Below are 20,054 nucleotides of genomic sequence, written 5' to 3' on the forward strand. Positions count from 1 at the left end.
TGAATTGTACACTTTGAAATGGGTGAATTGCACGGCATATGAATTATTTCTCAAAAAAAAGCGGCTATTAAAAACAGCCCTAGAGTCAAGCTGGGGAAGGCTGTTTCAGGAAATGGTACTACTCTACGCAGTCAATTCCTGAGGAAACTACCTGCTGTCCTGACAGCGGAGCCAGGGCACAGGCCTGCTCCAGGCTGCTGCTGGCTGGCTGCTCTCCCCAGTGCCTGAGGATTTCCTACGCTCAGCCTGGGCATCTGCTTCCACCCACAGATGGGCACAATCAGCTGGCCTATGGAATACAACCCTGCAGCAAAGTAACATGCAGACCAAGTAGCTTTAAAAATCATTTTTAGTGCCACCCGTTAAAGTTTAGTTGATCTTTAAATTTCATACCCTGACAAACACATAAAATATCATCATTTGCACATAAATGGGGGTCCTTTTCTTTTTTTAAGAACTTTTATTGAGATACAGTTAACATACAATAAACTGCATATATTTAGAGCGTACAATTTGGTATCCCAATCTCCCAATTCATTCCCCCCCAATGCTCCCCGCTTTCCTCACTTGGTGTCCATATGTTTGTTCTCTACATCTGTGTCTCTATTTCCGCCTTGCAAACAGTTGATTTGTACCATTTTTCTATAACAATTTGAATTCAATACAATTGTTTTCTCTTTGCTATCAGGTACCAGCACAAACATTCACCCCTAAGAGGTACAAGCTGCCAGGGAATCTTGTAGGATCTATGGAGCACCAACCCCTCCCTACAGGGCAGGCTCAGGGACCACACTTAGGCCACTGACACTGTGGGACACTCCCACAAGCTGTAGGAAGAGCTCATTCTATCTGCAGCCTGAAGGTTCCACAGCTTGAAGGCCAGAGAAACTCAACTCTCAAATCTTGGTGTACCATGGAACTACAGAGTAAAGGAAGGTGGACCAGAAAGGCACCAAGAGGGAAGAAAGGCAACCTGGAAAAATACTTTGGCCAAGTGAGCCCTCTATTTTAGAGCACTTACAGCACATGTGGGAATATGACTCAGTTTATAACTGTGAGAGAAAACGGCAGTGCTCACAGACAACTGTGTGCTTTTTGGGGGTGTGGATTTCAGTACAGAAATCTAACACAAAAATATACAAACTACTGACAGAGGTATAAAGAACCTAGAAACACCAATAAAACTCCACACGTTGATTCTACTCATAGCACCATTAAAGACAAAAGGAACAGGAGATGTAGCTGCGTTTGGGGCACTATCGAAAGAAGAGCATCAGGGCAATGCTATTTATGACCCAGAAAATGTGTCCATCTCCACATCTTTCTGAGAAAATCTGTAAAGACTGGGGGGGACATATACAGACAGCAAGAGTAGATAATGTCCCTTAAATCTCCAAACATCTACACAATAGGACCTGCTGCTAAGTACAGTGGAAGAAGCAATGGCAAAGAATAAGCAACCAGGAACTTCTCTAATATAAAGTGTGGCTGAACCTGTAGCTAAAAGCCTGCCTTTAAATGCTCTTTTTCCTCTTTTATTTACAGATAAATTCTAAATGTTATGACTGATTATAATTGTTTATTTAAAAGGTCGTTTTAAGAAAAATTAGGCAGATTATGCCACCAGTGGCTCATTTTTTCTTTAAACAAACATCTGATCAGCGACAATGTGCTGTAACAATTTAAGGTAAATAAAATGCAGGCCCTGGCCTCAGGAACAAGAGGGGAATACTAATCTAAAAACAAAAAACAAAAAATGAAGTTGTCATTTTAGAATGGTTTTCAAAATCCTTTTATCACTGTATATAGCAGTGGAGACTTTGTTACAAGGTTTCCACAGAAAAATTCTAGGGTCACTGAACTGAATAACAAAGAAAGAAAACTCCAAGGAAGAAATATTTAGCGATATCTTCCTGATTTTGAAGAAATGTTCTAAAGCATCAAATGTTTCATAAACCAAATACAACAAAGAAAACATTCACAAATATAACTAAAGAATTATATAAGAGCTCCCCCCCACACACATTATAAAAGGTACATGGTTTAAAAATCCTGATATGTCTAAGCAACTAAGGAAGATCACCCCAATCCCTTTTACCAACCCATACCCTGCCCAGCTTTCCAAACTCTGTAAGTTTCAATGCTGTGTCAAAATGACAGCTGTGCCCCTCACCAGCACTGTCTTAGTTTTTTTAAAAAATGGATACTAAATCACACTACTTTTAGGTCACATCCTAAAGTTCACATCCATCACTGTTTGACCCTCTAATTTGCAACCTGAACTTGACCATGTCTAGGAGCCAAGGAGCCAGACCCCTTGTCTCTGGGAAGAAACGGTGACAAACAGCCCAATGCGGGATATGACAGCTTTCTGAAAGCTCCCATTCCACCTGGTCCCTTGTATCTTACCTTGGAAAACCACTTTGCTAACTGCACCACATCATTTGGACCCTCCACAACTGTCTCCTTTTTATGTTCAATCTGAAAACCTGCCTCCAGGGGCTGTGTTCCACAATGGTGCCTCCTGACACAGCTGGGCAGTGACCTGGGGAGTCCTGGGGGTGCCCCCAGGACAGACTCCAAAAGGGAAGGAGGGAAGGAAGAGGTGCCCACTGAGAGGGCTGGAGCTGGCGCTCTGGCACTGCTCCTACACTTGGGCCTCGGTGACCTTGCAAGCCCTGCGCTCCTGCAGGGGCTGTGGTGCCAGGCTGGCAGGCTGCCCTCACATACTGCCGTGATTACAGGACCTGACGTCAGCAAGGCCGGTTTCTGCCTTTGTGCTACTTAGATTCTGCATCGAGGTGGACCAAAGGGGAAGGAGGCACCAAGTTCAGCACGCTGCAGTTTACTAAATATAAACTGTTGAGCACCCTGAAGGGGCAAAAGAGCCCACTGAGATTACATTTAACCTATCCTCTAAACTCTTCCTGTGAGAACAAAAGAGAAATGTTTTATTTTGTGGCCAGAATACTATGGAAAAGCAACCAGGGGAGAAAAGGGGAGCGCTGAGCCCACACAGCAGAGAACAGACGGGCCCTGACACTGTGCAGAAGACGACGGTCATCACGACCTGGAGTTTTAGCATAGTGGGAAAGGGCAGAATCCCAGCTACTCATCAGCCTTAGATTTTAAACATATGACACCTGACTAACCTTTATCCTCTGCCCTTTCAGCATGCTTCTTTCTCCATAGGTCTGTTGATCATGGAAAGTTCTCAGTTCATAGAAACTATGCTTTTGGCCCAAGTGAAATTCAGACATGAGCATCAGAGCTGTCAGACTTTTGTGGGCCTGCAATCATGCCTTCCACCTAACGACTTCAAATAAATGCTGTGGTATTTTCCTTTCCAATAAACAATGAGTTCTCTGACAAGTATTAAAATCCATGCCCTCCCTGCATATGTAAAACCCACCAAGTGAGGCAGTCAGTTTACATGGTTTTCAAGGGCTCTTCCACCTGAGCCAGAGGAAAGGCAGTGATGAGGGAAAGGCCTGCAAGGCTGGATGTTTTTCCATTTGCAATCAACCTTGAAAGTGTCCTTTTCAGAGCAGAATGCAGACAGATGCTGGCGTGGCTTTCTCTAGGTACTAGTGGTAAAACAGGTTTGTCCTCACTCACTAACCTGTTTCCTTAGATTTACCTGCTACTACTACTTTAGTTTGCAATTCCTTCTTTTTCTACCATGTGAAACATTTTGTTTTCACCTCCCACAAAGGTTACATTCTCAGCACCTTGAGAGAATACAGCTGGCTCAGGGCAGCCCCTAACTGTAGTTAACCCCCTTCTAGCTATTCCACCCTGTAACTGTCAGGCACTTCATTAATTGAGATGAAAAAACTGCCTTTTGTGGTCAGTTGCTGCTTTAGAGCAGTGGTTCTTAACCAAGATGGCTTTATCCTCCAGAAGATATTTGGCAACGTCTAGAGACATTTCTGATTGCCAAAACTGGGGTGGGGCGGGGAAGGGAGAGAACTGCTATTGGGCATCTCAGGGGAAAAGGCTGGGGATGTGATACATCATACCATGCACAGGACACCCCCACAACAAAGAATTATCCACTCCAAAATATCTGTAATGCTAAGGTTGAGAAACCTTGGTTTAGAGCAAAGCACCCCACCCTACAGAAAAAGCCACCAAGACCCCAGATTAAGAATTCTGCGGCCAGATTCTCAGGGGCTCCTAACAGTTGGGTAGCTTGTACTTCTTTTCTCTCTTTCTCACTGCCAGTCCTGACATATTAAAGAGACAATATGAAGGTTGTTTGAGCTAAATAACAAAACTTGACCATTTCACACCAAACAAGAGGATGTCAATCTTACATTCTAAGAAATTATGCTAAAACTTCTCCTCATGTTGTTAACCTCATGAAGAGGGGGTTTATGGCTCCATTTTAATCCTGAGGAGACACAGGCTCAGGAACCTTGGCCACAGGTCTAAAGGGAGGAGGCAGAAAGCTGGTGAGGACTGGGAGATCGTCCTGTTTTGCGTTTTCCAGCTGGGCTGCGACTCATTAGTGGGTCATGAAATCAATTTGCTGCATCACAATGCACATTTTTTAAAAAAATGAAATAGGAAATAATAGTAAATGTAAGAGTAAAAATAGTTTCATGAAGCCCTTTCTGCCAGCTGGCTGTGGTCAGAAAGGCTGACAGCCAGCAGTCTAGTCCAGGCATTGCTGCGCAGATGAGGAAAATGGGGCCTGGGGGGGTGGGGGACTTGTACATGGCCACCAGTCATTTGGGGACCTGGGACCAAGTCCAGCTTGTGGCTAAGTCAATGTCTCTGTGAGTACCAGGTGCATGGCCTGGGTGTCTAGATGGGATGGAGACCTGGAAGAGAGATACCCCTGAGCAAAGACTGAGGCATGGCACCAGGGGAAGATGCAGACACTGCACCCACTCTTTCCTACCCCAATCTAACCCCGAAGGCATCTACCTTTTAACCAACAGTACTTCCCCAAATACACTGAGGGAAGACCTGGTGCTGGTGATGGCCTCGCCCAGAAAATTCATTTTCTGGCTCACCCTACCAAACATCAGAACAGAGCATGATGGGGACCTTCCTGACTAAATCCACTACTCCCATCTAAGCCAGATGAGACAGTGAGTGGCTGTTTCCAAATTTTCTGAAAATTCACCTGAGGTGTGCCCTGGTTTTAAAGTGTTCAACTATAGACTGCAGAAATATTTGCTTCAAGGTCAGTCGTGGGGCTCTTGGGGAAAAAGGTCACAGAGCCAAGCTGAACGGAGCCTCACTTCATTAACATGGGAAAGCTATTTTTGCAGCTTAGGAGAGCCGATAAAGCAGGCAGGAAATTCATTACTCAAAAAGGGATCTCAGAAAATACCTTCTGTTTCAAGAATCAGTTGTCTAATATATTTAAAAACCTTTATGGGTCTTTATTTGAACCAATATGCTCAGAAACTGTAGACAGTGTATTTCTATGATCCAAGTCTCTCTTTTAGTTCATTTTCTGACCTGGTTAAAGCAGCCCAGTATATGGCTAAGAGGTTTCTTTGATTCAGGAGGTGAAAGATGGTAACTACCCCTCTAGTTGGTGTTACTTTCCAGGCTAAGGAATGCAAATGCTCCCTCTTCAACGCCCCACTTTTCAGATGGTGGTAACAAGAGTGGCCAGGCAAGGCACAAAATGGCCTAAGATGACATGCAGTACTGCACCCAGCTTATTACATTTGTCCTCCTGTACTTTTCCTTTAAGATTCTGAACACATGGTGTCCCTCCCCACAGGGCAGACCTGTGTATTCACACCACATGACGCAGTCACACGGAAGACAAGGGGCGTATAACATGGAACAGTGTTCCCCTGACATGCAAACAGCTGGCAAAGAATATCATCAACCTGGTTGCCATGGTCAGTAATCCTGACCAATAGACAATCTGTGAACATAACTGGAAACACAGAAGCAACACCGCTAATACAAATACTGAGCTACACAAAGAGAATCATTAAAATAAACCTCCCAGTGAGACCACACCAGCCCACCCACTCACACAGAAGGAGGGAGGGAAGCGACAAGTGGGCATGACAGCAAAGAAGCTGAAGCAACTCCTGCACAGAGGGACCTGATTCATGGCGGCACAGGCTTCTCACACAGTTGAGACTCCTGATACATCAAGAACATGCTGCTCTGCCAACAAGAGAGCTATGCAGTGTGCAGGGCAAATACAAGCAGGCTCACCTCCTCAAAAAGTGACTTCACATCTATGCTTTCAGGAGAAATGCTAGTCCAAGAAAGAGTAGGGGGAGCCTTTCTGTACTCCTGGAAATATGAGGAATTAACCCCCGCCTCCACCATCATGAGTACTCCCCGCTGCTGTGCAGAGACCCGCACAGTCCCGGGGCTGAAGTCCACACAGATACCTAATTCACATCATGGTCCCAGGGCCTGTGGCAGCACCCTGAACAGAGCATCAGCGCCGTAACTCACACTGCTCCTTGCCAGGAAAAAACCTCTAGCGCCATTTCCCACAGGGTCGCCCCGCACACAGCCTGCCATGCTCCAGCATCTTCAGCCGTGCTTTGAATGACTGCCATTTATTACATGTTTAAAAGCCCTGATAATAACTGAAAGGAACTATCCTTATATGTTTGGTCAAGGAGAAGCACCAAGAATAAAGTCAGAATCCTCATTTTTCCAGCAAATAACAACTCCTTCTCCCATGAAATGTTCTGTCACTTAAAATAAAGGCAGATGGTTAGTCAACGAAATTCCTGCTAAACAGTGTCACAATAAATCACACTTAACTAATAAAGTTTCTAGAAAACACGCTGGTTGGCCAAAATCCTGTTGCTTTTCTGGTTCTGAGTGACATTTCAAGGAAACCTCACAGTGAGATAACCTGTCAATGTAACCGACTACATGACAGGGCCTTAGAGGGCCTGGGAAGGGGGTGAGGAAGTGGCACATAAGGTCTCAGGGCCTTAAGGCCCGGATCTGGGCCCTTCCCACCCCTGACCTCAAGCCCTGCAGACCCCAAAGCAGGGGTCAACAAACTCAGAATGGGGCAGGCCAAACCATCTCACAACTAAGAATGGTGTGGATGTTTTAAAATAGTTTCACAAAGAAACGACAACAAAAAGAATCATCTTGAGATGTGATAATGATACGAAATTCAAGCTTCAGGGTCTATAAACAGCTTTACTGAAACACAGGTAGGTCTGTTTGTTTACATACTGTCTATGGCAGCTACAACAGCAAAACTGAATAGTTAGTTGTGACAGAAACGGCACGGCCTGCAATATCAAAATCTGCTCCTTTACGGAAAAAGTTTGCTGACCCCTACCCTAGCACATGCATGCTCACACCTCTGCACTTGCTGTCACCTCTGTGTGGAAATCACTCCTGGCCTCTTGGCTTTGTATGGCCAACTCCTTCTTGCCCTATGTCCTGGCTCGAATGTCACTTTCTCTTGTGGTCTTTCCTGAGCTCTATCTAGAGACACCGAAGCACACTTTCACCTGTAATCTCCTTAGTAGCTCTTATCTGAAACTATGCTGTTCATTTACTTACGAGCTGTCTTTCTAGAAGAATCCAAACCTCCTGAGGGTGACCCTTGCCACTGCTGTATCCCCAGTGCCTGCAGAGCAAGTATTTATGAACTGCATGAACGCTGACCACGCTAGTTACTTAAACCAATCAAGCCTCCCTCAGGCCCCAGTCTCTCATCACCGAAGAGCCTCGCCTGAAGAGACCGCTCTGGCCTTGGGCATCATGGTGTAGTCTGAGATGCAAAACAAGCAACCAAAATAAAACTTTCATATTTCTCAAAGGTTTAAGTTATATATAACAACTAAGTTGAGCTGTAAGTTAAGAACACAATGTGCTTTATGTTTATGCCAACAGGAACAGGGGGAAAACAGGGTCTACTACCTCCCAGCTTCTGGAGAGGAGTGACAGGTGCCCGGCACCTGCTTTGATCCTCCTGCCTTGGTCTGCTCACTGCCTGTCACTGGGGCCTGGCATTTCAGTGGTATTCAGCTCTGATTAAAGCATAACCTCATGCCTATAAATAGAAATCTCTTTTAAACACTAATTAAAAATAGCAGGCTGGCATTTGGAAACTCCTATAAACAAAAATATAAGAGCTGAAATAAACAGCAACAGTTGCATGTTTGATCTATGCTGAGATGGGTAAAAAGCTACATATGTCTTCTCTGGAGTTTTTCAATTAACTCCTGAATTTACATAAGCTTTAAAATGTATCACAATGCCCATTACCTTTTAATCTAATAATGACCTGGCTTTTCTCAATTTACTCCATTTTAAGAATTGTGAAATTAATTTTAACGATATGTTATTTAACCCATAATGTCCAAAATACCATTGTGACACTGTAAGCAATAAGAAGAAATTATTGAGACATTTTCTTCCGCTTTTTATACTATGTGTGCAATATCTGCTATGCATATTGCACACTTACAGCACATTTCAATTCAGAACAGCCACATACCAAGCGTTCAATAGCCACATGTGCCTAATGGCTGCCATATTAGACTGTACAGTTTTTAAACGTTCATTTATTCTCAACTAATCACAAATCAAACCTACTTGCCTTTAAGGAGTTTTATATAAGAGAACTTTTCTGACTGTGTGTCTTTTTACTTAAGATGACCAAATACATGAAATATTATTTTAGCTATTAAAAAAACCCCTAGAACTCATCTTAAGATTGACATTGCATTCTTCACAGTAAGCTAAAAGATATTAAGGACCACATCATATTGCTTTCCCACAAGCTTCCAATTTTGCTTTTTAAACCACGGCTGTTAGATTTAGTTTTCATTTCCTTTACACATGGCTCCTTTCCTGCCTTAACTGAATGCAACCAAGAAGCTCTGGCACATCTGAGCCAAGTTTCCTTAATGTGCAACAGGATGGCGCCGCCACCGTCATGCACAAGATGACCCACCCGAGTTTGTAATTCAAAAACATTCCACCCACGTGCTCATTCCTTTAGGAGACTTATGTCCATCTTAATGATTTAAGAAGAAAAAGGGAAAAACTTAGGACCTCAAAATACCCCGGTAATGACCAGGATCAGAGGCCCCCTGCCAGAGCAAGCACAACCAGGGAAGCAGTTAACTCTCTGCCTGAAGTGCTGCGTTTCACTCATAAGACAAAGCATGGGATGCTGCTTATGGAAAAAGCAGTTCCCACAGTCTGGGACACAATGGGACTATCGTTCTTCACCAACAGCTAGGGCCCACGATTTAAATTCTGAGGGTGCTCCTGGTTACCTCTGCGTCCTGCTCCGAGAGGTGGTACATCCTCTCAAGACTCTGCAGAGTTCGGGGATTCACAGTCTTCTGCTCCAAGAGTTGCTCCAGAAGCAAGACCAGCTGGTCTGGAAGAAGCTGAGGACAAAACCAGACAACCTGTGAAAATGTCATTCAGCTTACAAGAAATTAAACCCAAACATTTAGACCAAAGACAGCAAATTCAGGATAACCTGGGCACTCCCAGCAGCTGTCTGAAAGGTGGGAAGACTATAGACTTGACTATGGTAAAACCTCAAGGTTTAGATTGTATCCCCAAAGACACTACATTCTGGGGCCTGAATAAGCCCTATTTTCCATGGCTTTTCATGTCAGTTCTGTATTTAAGAGCAGATCAAAACTGTGTTTACTTTTTTTTTTTGGTTGTACATGGTGAATTTTTTTTTAAGGTGTAAAACGTGATGACAATGTACATATATACATTGTGAATGATAGAAACTGTGCTTATCTTAATAAAACATTATCATGGTTTTATTAGATCTTCTTTACAACATGCATATGCCAAAAAATGTCATTAAGCCTAGACAAATACTCAAGAAACCATCTGATCTTAGGTAAACACACGGAAGTTTAACAGAATTTAAGAAGCAACTTACAGATTTCCTTCTTTAGCATATAAATCTTGCAAATGTACACCAAGAAATAAAGAGCATGTAATGAAACTAGAACCATGTTTCACAACCGCTCCATCATAAAACCTGTAAGTTTATTATCCCATTAAAAAAAGGTTGTGTGTATGATTTTATATACACACGCACACACCCCCCCCAATCATACAAGGTCACTCACATTTCTGAGTTTTCACACGGTATAAGTAAAAACGGTAATACTAGTTAAGGGCAAAGAGAAGATGTTTTTATATGGTTCAACAATAACACAGACAAATCTGTGAACAAACAATATTTTTGAAGTCCCAGAACTTAAAACATCTGTCTTATTCACCAGCCTCTAGCACAGAGCAGCAATCTGTTGACAGAAGGAAAAAATCAATTTAAGATACATCTTGTAGGAACTGAAAAATATTTTATTCTAAAATGAAGGTTTTAAAACAATTACTATGAATTCCACTATTCTCACATTTAGCTCTTCTCCCTTCCTGCTTATGCCCAGACAATCCTTGTCAACTAACCCAAATTTACAGTTCTGGAAGTCGATGCCAGAGCAACAGAATACTCAACACCTGGAGTTTAACCTCCATTTTCTTACTCTAAAAGAAATTACTAATAGCGACTAGTACAAAAAAGCCAGTTTTCCATTTTCTACAGTTTTAGACACAAGGCTACTTTTATGATATTAAAAGAAATCTGCCGTTTCATAAAACAGACCAAATCCAGAACCACCAGCTTCTGGGGAGCATCCATGCCCTGTACACCATCCAGACCATGAGCACTTGGCAGACGGGCACCCGTGGCCACGGGTAGAGGGAGGAGCCTCCAGCATTCCTGACCAGGACTTTCTTGTGGCCCCTCTTGTTGTAGTTCCATCTTCTCAGCTTGGCCCAGCTAGGCCCGGCACCCAGGCTCCCTCTGCCCTCCTTCCCATCCATCTCACCCTGCAGTCTCCCTCTCCGGATCTTCCTTCCCTACGTTCCAAGAGGGGCCCTTCCCTGGTGGTGGCTAAGCCTTCAGCGCCAGTCATGAGTGTACCCCTCACTGCCCCCTAAGGCCACTCTCCCTGATTGCCCTCCTGCACTTGAACCCTTCTCATGGAGTCTACCCTTTCTCCCCCAAATGGTCACTCCCCACCCACTACAATACATCCCTTTCCAAAGTGTGCTCCACGTGGCCCCCACCCTGTGGTGGCCTGGCATGGGCGCCCATCCAGCAGCAGCCCACCTGCCTATAGGGGAGGGGAGGGCCCCAGATTGGCTCAGAATGACTAACCAGTACTGCATCCCCACAGACGGGCACGCTCGAAACTGGTCAGCAGTGCTTCTACAGGCAGCCAAGCCAAGGCAGCAACAGATGTGTAAGAAGACAGCTTCTGGGGAAGGGCCCAGCCTGATACAGCACAGAACACCCATTGGCTGGGGATGGGGGCCTCATTCACTAACTAAATAGAGCAGGAACAAGCCCAGCCAATTTGCAGAATTACAAAGAAGGAAAGAGCAGAAAGAAAAGCATCTCCCTATTATGTGTCTGCACTTACAAAGAGGCCTATTGTTAGAACTCAAGTTTAGGATTTGGTTTAAACTAGAGAGACCCAAGGAGGAAAGAAACCCTGAGTAAGATGACTAGCTTGGTCCTCAACTTACCCCAACTGGGTTTAACCAATATACTCCTGTTTAAAGTCAGAGAATCACTAACATGTGAACCTATCAAAATATCTGGATTCACACCTTCATACCTCTCGCAGTTCTCTTCTAAGCAAAAAGTTCACACACATCTGCATAGAGAAAGAGAACCAGAAGGATCACTGAAAGTTTTTGTCCTCGCCTAATTTTATGCAATGGAAAAATGTCTAAAGCCAAGCCCCCTGACTTAAGATGGGCAGCCGAGATGGAAGGGAGGGAGTGAAGCCTTTGTGGTTCTTCGTTAAGTTTAATTTACTTTAACTGGAGAAAGGTGAAGAGCAAGCATGCACACACCCCACCAGCTCTCCCTCCTCCTTCACCAAGGCGCCTGACGTCTGCTACAAGAACTGGCTTGTTCAGAGGCAGGCAGCGGCACCAAAGACTAACACAGAGGATGAGAACTTTCCTCCATAATGCTGAGAGTTCTTCAGAATGGACTTGTGTAAATGACTCTCACTTAGTAAACAACCTGTGGCCATCTGGCTTTCAACTGTAACTCTTCTAATTCGGGGAGGGGGGATGTATTTCAAATCAGTTATCAAATGTTATTTTAGTACACAGACAGTAAAATTAACTCAGTATCTTTCACTCACAAATGAGTAAGTAAACATTACATAATTTTTACATGAGATTACAGACCTTGAAAAGAGGATATTAAAGCAAAAATGTGGTAAGCAGCTTGCTTTAATACAGCATATTTCTCTTTGTAAAATAAACATTTACGCCCATAAAGCCACTCTATAATGAAAAAGTACTAAGTAATAAACCAAAATGTCTGCAAAGCAACTGAGAGAGGTCATACACCAGCAAACGTGCTCAGATGCAGCACTGGGTGCTACCCACCCTGGTAGCAGGCACAGAGGCACTGGGAAATGCTGTGTGGGTCACTCCACTCCCACCTATGTAGAAATCAAATTAAATTTCACATGACTTCTAGGCCAACTGTGTTTAATACAGCAGTATGGGGGGGGGGGGCGTTGCAGGGTGGAGACAGACATGGCTTTAGTCACACTACGGACAGATTAAGAAAATAAAGCTCATGCTTCAGAGCATTATCTCCTGAGAGAGCAGCTCCTTCAAACATTATAAAAAGAACCCGCCTTTATTTCTGAGGGTCCAGTAGCGCTCACACCCACAGTTCAACACTGATGGGAATAGAAAGTTCATTCTTTGCACAAACAAGGAACTCATAATGAGGTTATTATTTTTTCCATATGGAAACCCGCTCGGTATTTTCAAAATGCATCTGCCTCAGAAACTTAGACAAAATAAGAATGGGGTGCCAAAGTCATGTGGGTTCTTGAAATGGAGAACTTCACAACACTGGAAAACTTACCCAAACATGAAAAACAAAATACCAAAGGAGGTCAAGTCAATACAATGAGATTTGTTAAGAATTTTAGAAGTCTGTATTCTCGCTCTAAACATGGAGGATTCCATGGCTGCTAATTACCCAGAAATGCGCAAAGAGAAAAAAGCCTACCTCGTAATTTTTCCCAGTCAACCTAAGGGTTGAGGCAAGCCGCACAAGTTTGAACAGTTCTAAGGAGTTTTCTACACAGGCTCTTGGAAAGAAAATATGGATTTTCCAAACCCACCCTCCTAGTCTACAAGCAGTACAAAGAAAATGAACCCTGACTCTTCCAGAAGCCTGGAAGCCTTTTACTGCTGTCACAGGGGCATCACTCACTCCTGGCTCCCTGAAGACTACCCACACAACCAAGACCCTCCACCATCTCTTCCATAAGCAGGACTCCAAAAGGGCCAGCTAGCCTCCTAGATCAGAAAATGTCCCATACGCGTCTCACTACTGACCTTCCATAGGCAGGACCAACACAAGAAACCCGGGGCACGCGAACATCCACGTACACTGCCCGCACCCCTCCAAAAAGCAAAGGAGGGCACCTCCCCTCGCAGCCCAGCTGGCGTGCTGCAAGCCGCACACGAAGTAAGTCTCAGAGAGGCTCCCAGACGGGGAATGAGGCTGGGAATAATGCAGCCACCGACTGACAGTGGCGTGAGTTCTATTATTACCCCATTATCACTCTGGGATCTGTGCCTAAATGAAGCATGCTTCCTCCCTGATGCCATTTCCTTTTATCCTGGCTGGAGACTAAAAGCAGATCAATGGGGGCAATACATATGATGTCACTTCAATTTACAGCAACGGCCTCCCTCTCTTTCGGTCTGTCTGAAATACACAGAAAGATCAATTCTTCCCAAAAATGGTTAAAAAATGCTTAGGGAGCATTCTTCTTCCAGAAAAGCATTCTCTGCTATATTTGTCTATGTTACTACGGCAGGAACTGTTTACACTGAACAAAAACAGAAGAAATGGGGGAGGGAGGAAAATCTCAAATTCTCCTGTATGCTGGCTGAAATTCAACACAAGCAGGGTCCAAACCAGAACTGGGCGGCTGACCTTTGAAAGTCACACGTTTTCTGGCATAGAGGCACAAAAGAGACAGCAGTTCTCCTACACCTCTTGGATTAAAAAGGTAATCCCACAGATATAAAAGGTCTTTTTAATAAGATTTCCCCCAAAGTTTAACAAATTCTTTTCTACTCTTCCCAGAAAACATACCCACCACACTACACACCCTCAGGTGCCCCTAAGGTCCACAGGTGTGAGAGCAAATTGTTCCCATTCATACAGTTTTCCCATTAAGGCAACAAGGAACTCTGACTAAAGGACACAAGACAGAACTTTAAACCAAGTTATCTTTCAGACACTGCTCTGAACTAAAATAAAACAAAATAAGTAAAAATCTCTAAGTTATATAAATTTTCATACAATGATTTTTGAAAATGGGTTAAAATTAAGATACAATCCTTGAAGTTCCTCAAAACCAAAGAGTTCTTCTTCCTCACAACCCAAAAAGAAACACAAAATCCGAATAGTATCAGAACTCTGATGAAACTGACTCTGTCTACTCCAAACACTGGCTAGGACCATCGTCCTCACATCATTTAGTATAGAATCTTTCATCTGTCACTTTCTTAATGATAAACATTTTTAAGTGACAAAAATAAACTACTTAAAAATATATACACAGGCAAGTGTCTGGCCAAGAGCTGCTGTCAACGACGATATCATGATATAACTGAAATATTTTTAGTTAAATAGGTAACTTGTATAGAAGAAAAACATAATTGATCTGAACTGCTCCAAAAAACAAAACTTTCAAAAAGTCATCCTTCCCATGTTGAAGAAAAATAATACATTTTAAAGAATTGCCAAATTTAAGACAGAAGTCTCTGGCTCATATTATTTTGGGGACACAAATTTGATTTGCAAACCAATGAGAAGTCACTAAATAATTAAAAGTGAAAATATTTTTCTTCAAAATAAAGAAAGCAATGAATATATGTATTTATCCAGAACAATCAGTATTTCTGATTATCAAATATCTTTAGAGAGAGTATGTCTATAGACAAATTTTAGGAAAATTCAAGAAGCAAATACTTACATAATTCATTTCACACAGATAAAAAGCATATTTACTACATTTGGGGGAAAACAATTCTAACAGCTACAGCTGAAAAAGACTACCAAGCTTCTGAGCCATGGTTTGGTTTCAGTGCTTCCAAAAGTGACACCACAGTGACCAAAACAGACACCATCATCAGCAAAGAGCATCTGAAATAATTCATTGGCATAAATCATTCTCATGTCTCACTTATGTCAGATTATAAGGGTCAAATTTTCATGTTCTAATACTTCCCTAACTTTTGTAAAAATATTACCCAATCTATATGCAATTTGATATAAAGCATTACTTAAACTATATAAAATCTAATCCTCTTGTCAACTCTTATAACCAAGTACACACTAATGGTTTATCTTATAACACAGTTTGGAAAATAAATCTTTGTAAACACTCAAACTGAAAATTCCCAAGTATTTTATAAGAGATGCTTGGCATCTTTGTGTTGCCTTCCCTATTCAGGAACTTGCCAGGCCAACAACTAAAGGGGCCAAAGGAGACCATTCCTGATCTGAATTTTATGCTTCTCAAGAAAATCATCGCTCATGAAGAAGAAACGATAAACTCCTAAGTGATTCAGTCCATTCACTCTGCCGTGATAACACTCATGCCCCACGTAGGGCTTGTTCAAGGCTTTCTAAAGAATTTGGAACACTTGAAAGGCTCAGAGAATACTTGTAATTTTTCTTATATTTGCAGGTTTTTGGTTTGTTTTTTCTTTCAATAGAAACCTGCTTCTTTTCCTTTCTTTAGAATTAATGCTCTTATCTAAGTTAATACTGTATTTAATAATTGATGTATTTATCTTAAATGAGAGTACATTTTATGAATCTGAGTTTCTAAGTTTTTCTAATTCAAAATTCTGGTTGCATACCAGCTAATTTATTATGAAAACTAACAGTTTTCACAACAAAGGTATATTCATATGGTGGACCTCCAAAAATCAAAATCTGTGTGTCAAAATCATGGCTATGGTATATAACCATCACACAACAGAATACTACGCAACTCTTAAAAAGAATGAGATATAACTGTTTCTGTAATATGCTAAGATGGAAAGAAATGTTATTAAGTGGGAGAAAAAGTTAAGAACAGAATGTAGACTATGGCTAAATTTGCATGAATAACTTTCTAAAGATATACAAAAAGAAATTAAGGAACTCTTCACATCAACTTTTTCTCTGAGTAACCTACATAAGCTGCCTGGTCTTTTTCTTTTTCCTGCCTCCAGATAAAGCTGAATTATTTTTCTTAAATCATGTTAAAAATTTGCCAATAATTTACTTAAAGGAGAGAAGATCCATTTTATGAAGAAATTTAATAATTCAACCTAAGCACTGAAACGCATAAATGATTAAAGCACATGCTCTAACGAAGTATGGAGCTAGCAACCTGGAAACCAGGGGCTTCTATAAAGCAGTTAGTTAGAAGCAGATCCCCTAGCAGGAGTGTGCATCAAGCAATTTATAAGAGCCTCTATATTCTTAGTCATAACAACAATATTTGAAAGCAACACAGATCTCAAAAGTTCTGATGTCAACACTTCTCTATATAAAGATGAGTAATACCGTTAAATGTAAGACGTACGTTCTGTGTGAGCAACGCTCAAATACTGAAAGAATTTGAGAGCAGCTCCCTCACTGCGATCTACTGAAAGTCACCCCTCAACACAAAGGTTTATAAGAAATAAAGTATAAAAAAGAAAAAAAAGAAGAAATATTGAAAGAATTTTAAATTTTCCAAATGCTTTTCTGCAAATACACATGTAGCACTGCACCAAACAGTCAGATGCTCAGATTTTTTGTTGTCATTTATACATGAATCAAATACTTTCAGAGTTTTTCCCAAGGGAAAAACCAGTAACTACAATTTCATTCAAACCCAGAATTACTTCCTACCTTTCTTCAACTTCCGCTATTACCCCCAATATGTCAAAATCAGATAGTCTGTGAGGGATTATTTGTTACAAGTTTAATACTTCTAGAAAATAACTGCATCAACATTAGATTCTTCTGGGTAACATTCAGTTGAGTTTCTTTTCTATAGCTCTATGTTTCTGGCAAAAAGTGATAATATGCACAAAATTAAGGTGTTTATATGCACAAATATGCAATCCTTAGGAATATTCAGTCTGAAAACAATTTTCCTCTATAAATTACAGGTGATTAGTAAATGGGGGGGGGAACCTAAGCATTTACTGAAATTAATTTAAGCTCTTTAAAATTTTATGGACAAAAATAGGATCCATTTTTAAGTTTAAATGAGAATAACTGAGTTCAAACAAACCATATTTTAACTTCTATAAAAAGAACGTACCTTTTTAAGGCAACTCCTTAAGGGATGGAACCCTATCTTGCTCAATTCATGTGCCACCTACCTCATGCCAGATACTCAAATGTTTATCAAATTTAAATAAAGGACTTAATGTCCAATATGGTAAGATGGAGTAATACAGAAAAATGACTGCAAGAAGAGCTGTCAAGCAACAATTCAGTGATTTAAGTAGAACTATTTAAGGACAATTTATATAGCTACACATGAAAATTCAAGCCAGAAGTGATTCTCACTTCTGAAAGAAAACAAATCCAAAAAATACACAACTTAAATATATCAATTTTAAAAGTTTTGTAAACCTTTTGTATAATAATAAATTCTTTCTTTAAAAGCTAACAGTAAAATAACCAAAATGCCTCCTCAATTGTAATCGACTACTGTAGTCAATGAAATGATGGTTCTGCGATGTCTTTAAAGAACTAATGAATAAGCTAGATTGTACTGTATGTAACAACTCATTTCAGGCTAAATGCAAAGACACAAGAGTATCTCTTACAAAGACCTGTCCCTTTGCTTTCCATAGTCTCCTTGTTAACACTTGTCATTACTGATTACTTTTTAAAAATTATCAAAATTAACATCTATAAAAAAGTAAGCCACAAAAGCATTTTAGAGATAATAACACTAACAAGAGTTGCAGGTGAGAAAAAGACAAGAAACAGTAAAAGGGAGAAACCAAGTCACATTCTGGCACTCGGCTTACATGAACAACTCAGGAACAGACACACGAGCAAACAACAAATTTTTTAGGAGAGAACATAATTTACAAACAAATTTCACTCTTGGATATTTATTTTAGTATTTGGATATTATTCCTAGTTCCTGTCCTTTCTTCTTCATAGGTGCATAGTCAAAACAACATAAATATCTTTTGGTTAGATTTTAATTTCTAATATTCTTCTTACATTTTCTACCAAATCCAAACTAAGCATAAATATTAGCCACACATCTACGATTTGTTGTGGTTTCTGTCACAAAGTTGACCAAGAAACATATCCTTAAAGATATATATACAACCAACTACAACTAAAGAGAAATTGGGGGGTGTGAGGTGGAAGAGGGTGAAGAGTCCAACTACAAGAATTACTACTGGAAAAAATAAAGGAATAGAGTTGTTTTTACTTAATAAAAATGTGTTGAGAGTATTGTACAATTTACTATTCGATGTCTCAGTTTTCTTTCACAGAATGATTTAATGTATACAAAGCACAGGAGTCAGATTTCACTCAAATTCTGTACACTTTTGGATTCTAGTCCAGACATTTTATGTCCCGGATTAACTTTGAAAAGTTTTATGAGGAACAGAGCAAAGAATTAACTTCTTACCGGTCACTTAGACACTTGCAGAAACTGAAATTATTGAAAAAAACATGGACTTAAGAGCTTCAGGAAAAAGAAAGGCAGAGAACAAGTTTCACATACTTTCAAGAAATGTTTCCTTCATTTTTAACTGTTCCTTTTCTCTCTTGCGCCTCAATACCAGTGCAGCTGAAGGGAATACAAGCTCCTAAGGGGTCAGTATTTTGTACGAAAGAGAAATGGCTGTCTTAGGGAAGCACATCATGTGAGAAGGTAAAACAAGCAGGTGAATGGGAAACAGAACAATCAACTACATGCACATGAATGATCCCAGATTTGTTTACCCCAAAGTTGCAGGCTATGCACAAAGGGCTGAATAATTCATAAATTAATGTACTTCCCATCATGATAAGAACGATTCCCCACTAAACAGGCAGACTGAAACAGTGTTATAAAAATGTTCTTTTAGAGCTAAACATACTCTTTACTGCTATCAGAATTCAGACATTATAATCTTACGTCTACTGTGAGCTCCAGCTTGGACTCATGGCCCGGAGCCGCCTGAAGCTGGTACAGAAGTAGGAAACCTGAAATTGGTCCTTGTTTGCTGCCACAGAAAAATTCTCACACGTGAATTCAAATACTTCAAAGCCAATCAACAGAAGTCTTCAAAGATGCAAAACAGATACATACTTATTAACCAAGGACCTAAAATCCTAGTAGGTCTGAGACCTATCAAAACCTTTTCATACGTGTTGGTTGGCATAAAGGTGATTAAAGCTAGGATACGCTTTCTGGTAGCTATCTAAAATCTCAAGTATTGCAAGTTATCCCTAACAGACTAAAGAAACATCATACAAATCACAGTTAAGTTTTACATTTCTATTCTTTTTATATCTGCCTTTATGTATATATAATGTGCTCATATAAGAAAAATTCAGTATTATTTTATCAACATAATACATTTTAATAGCACAGAACTTTTGGAAATTACAGGAAATGTTAAGACATTTCTACAGTTTTCGAATTGTTTACTCAATTTTAATGAAAAATAGTCTACGGAAAACCAAACTTTCCCTCTCCTGAGTACCTGAGTTTGTTTTATAAATTAACTTAGAATTTCTGTTAAAAAAAGAGGTAGCAATGAAACCGTTTTCTTTGTGTAGGTTTTAAGAAATTTTTCTTATATAATTAAAACTAAGAAGAGAAACTTTAAAAAATGTTTACGCTCCACATTTTAACAGAATTTCTGCAACTACGCTTTCATCGAAGTTACAACATACCAATTACAATCTACACATTCTATTAATCTACACATTCTATTCCAAAGTGAAGCCTGAT

The 20,054-nt window shown here is 40.7% G+C and overlaps 1 protein-coding gene across 1 annotated transcript in view; it reads right to left on the reverse strand.

Annotated features, from left to right (window-relative positions):
- The window catches only part of AOPEP (aminopeptidase O (putative)), a 365,989-nt gene that overhangs the window by 17,659 nt on the left and 328,276 nt on the right, over positions 1 to 20,054 (reverse strand). Inside the window, exon 14 of the mRNA XM_057722559.1 lies at positions 9,261 to 9,377. Coding sequence (XP_057578542.1) covers positions 9,261 to 9,377 — 117 coding nt within the window. The remainder of the gene's footprint in view (positions 1 to 9,260; positions 9,378 to 20,054) is intronic.

Source organism: Hippopotamus amphibius, chromosome 2 (genome assembly GCF_030028045.1).
Source record: "Hippopotamus amphibius kiboko isolate mHipAmp2 chromosome 2, mHipAmp2.hap2, whole genome shotgun sequence".
NCBI lineage: Eukaryota > Metazoa > Chordata > Mammalia > Artiodactyla > Hippopotamidae > Hippopotamus > Hippopotamus amphibius.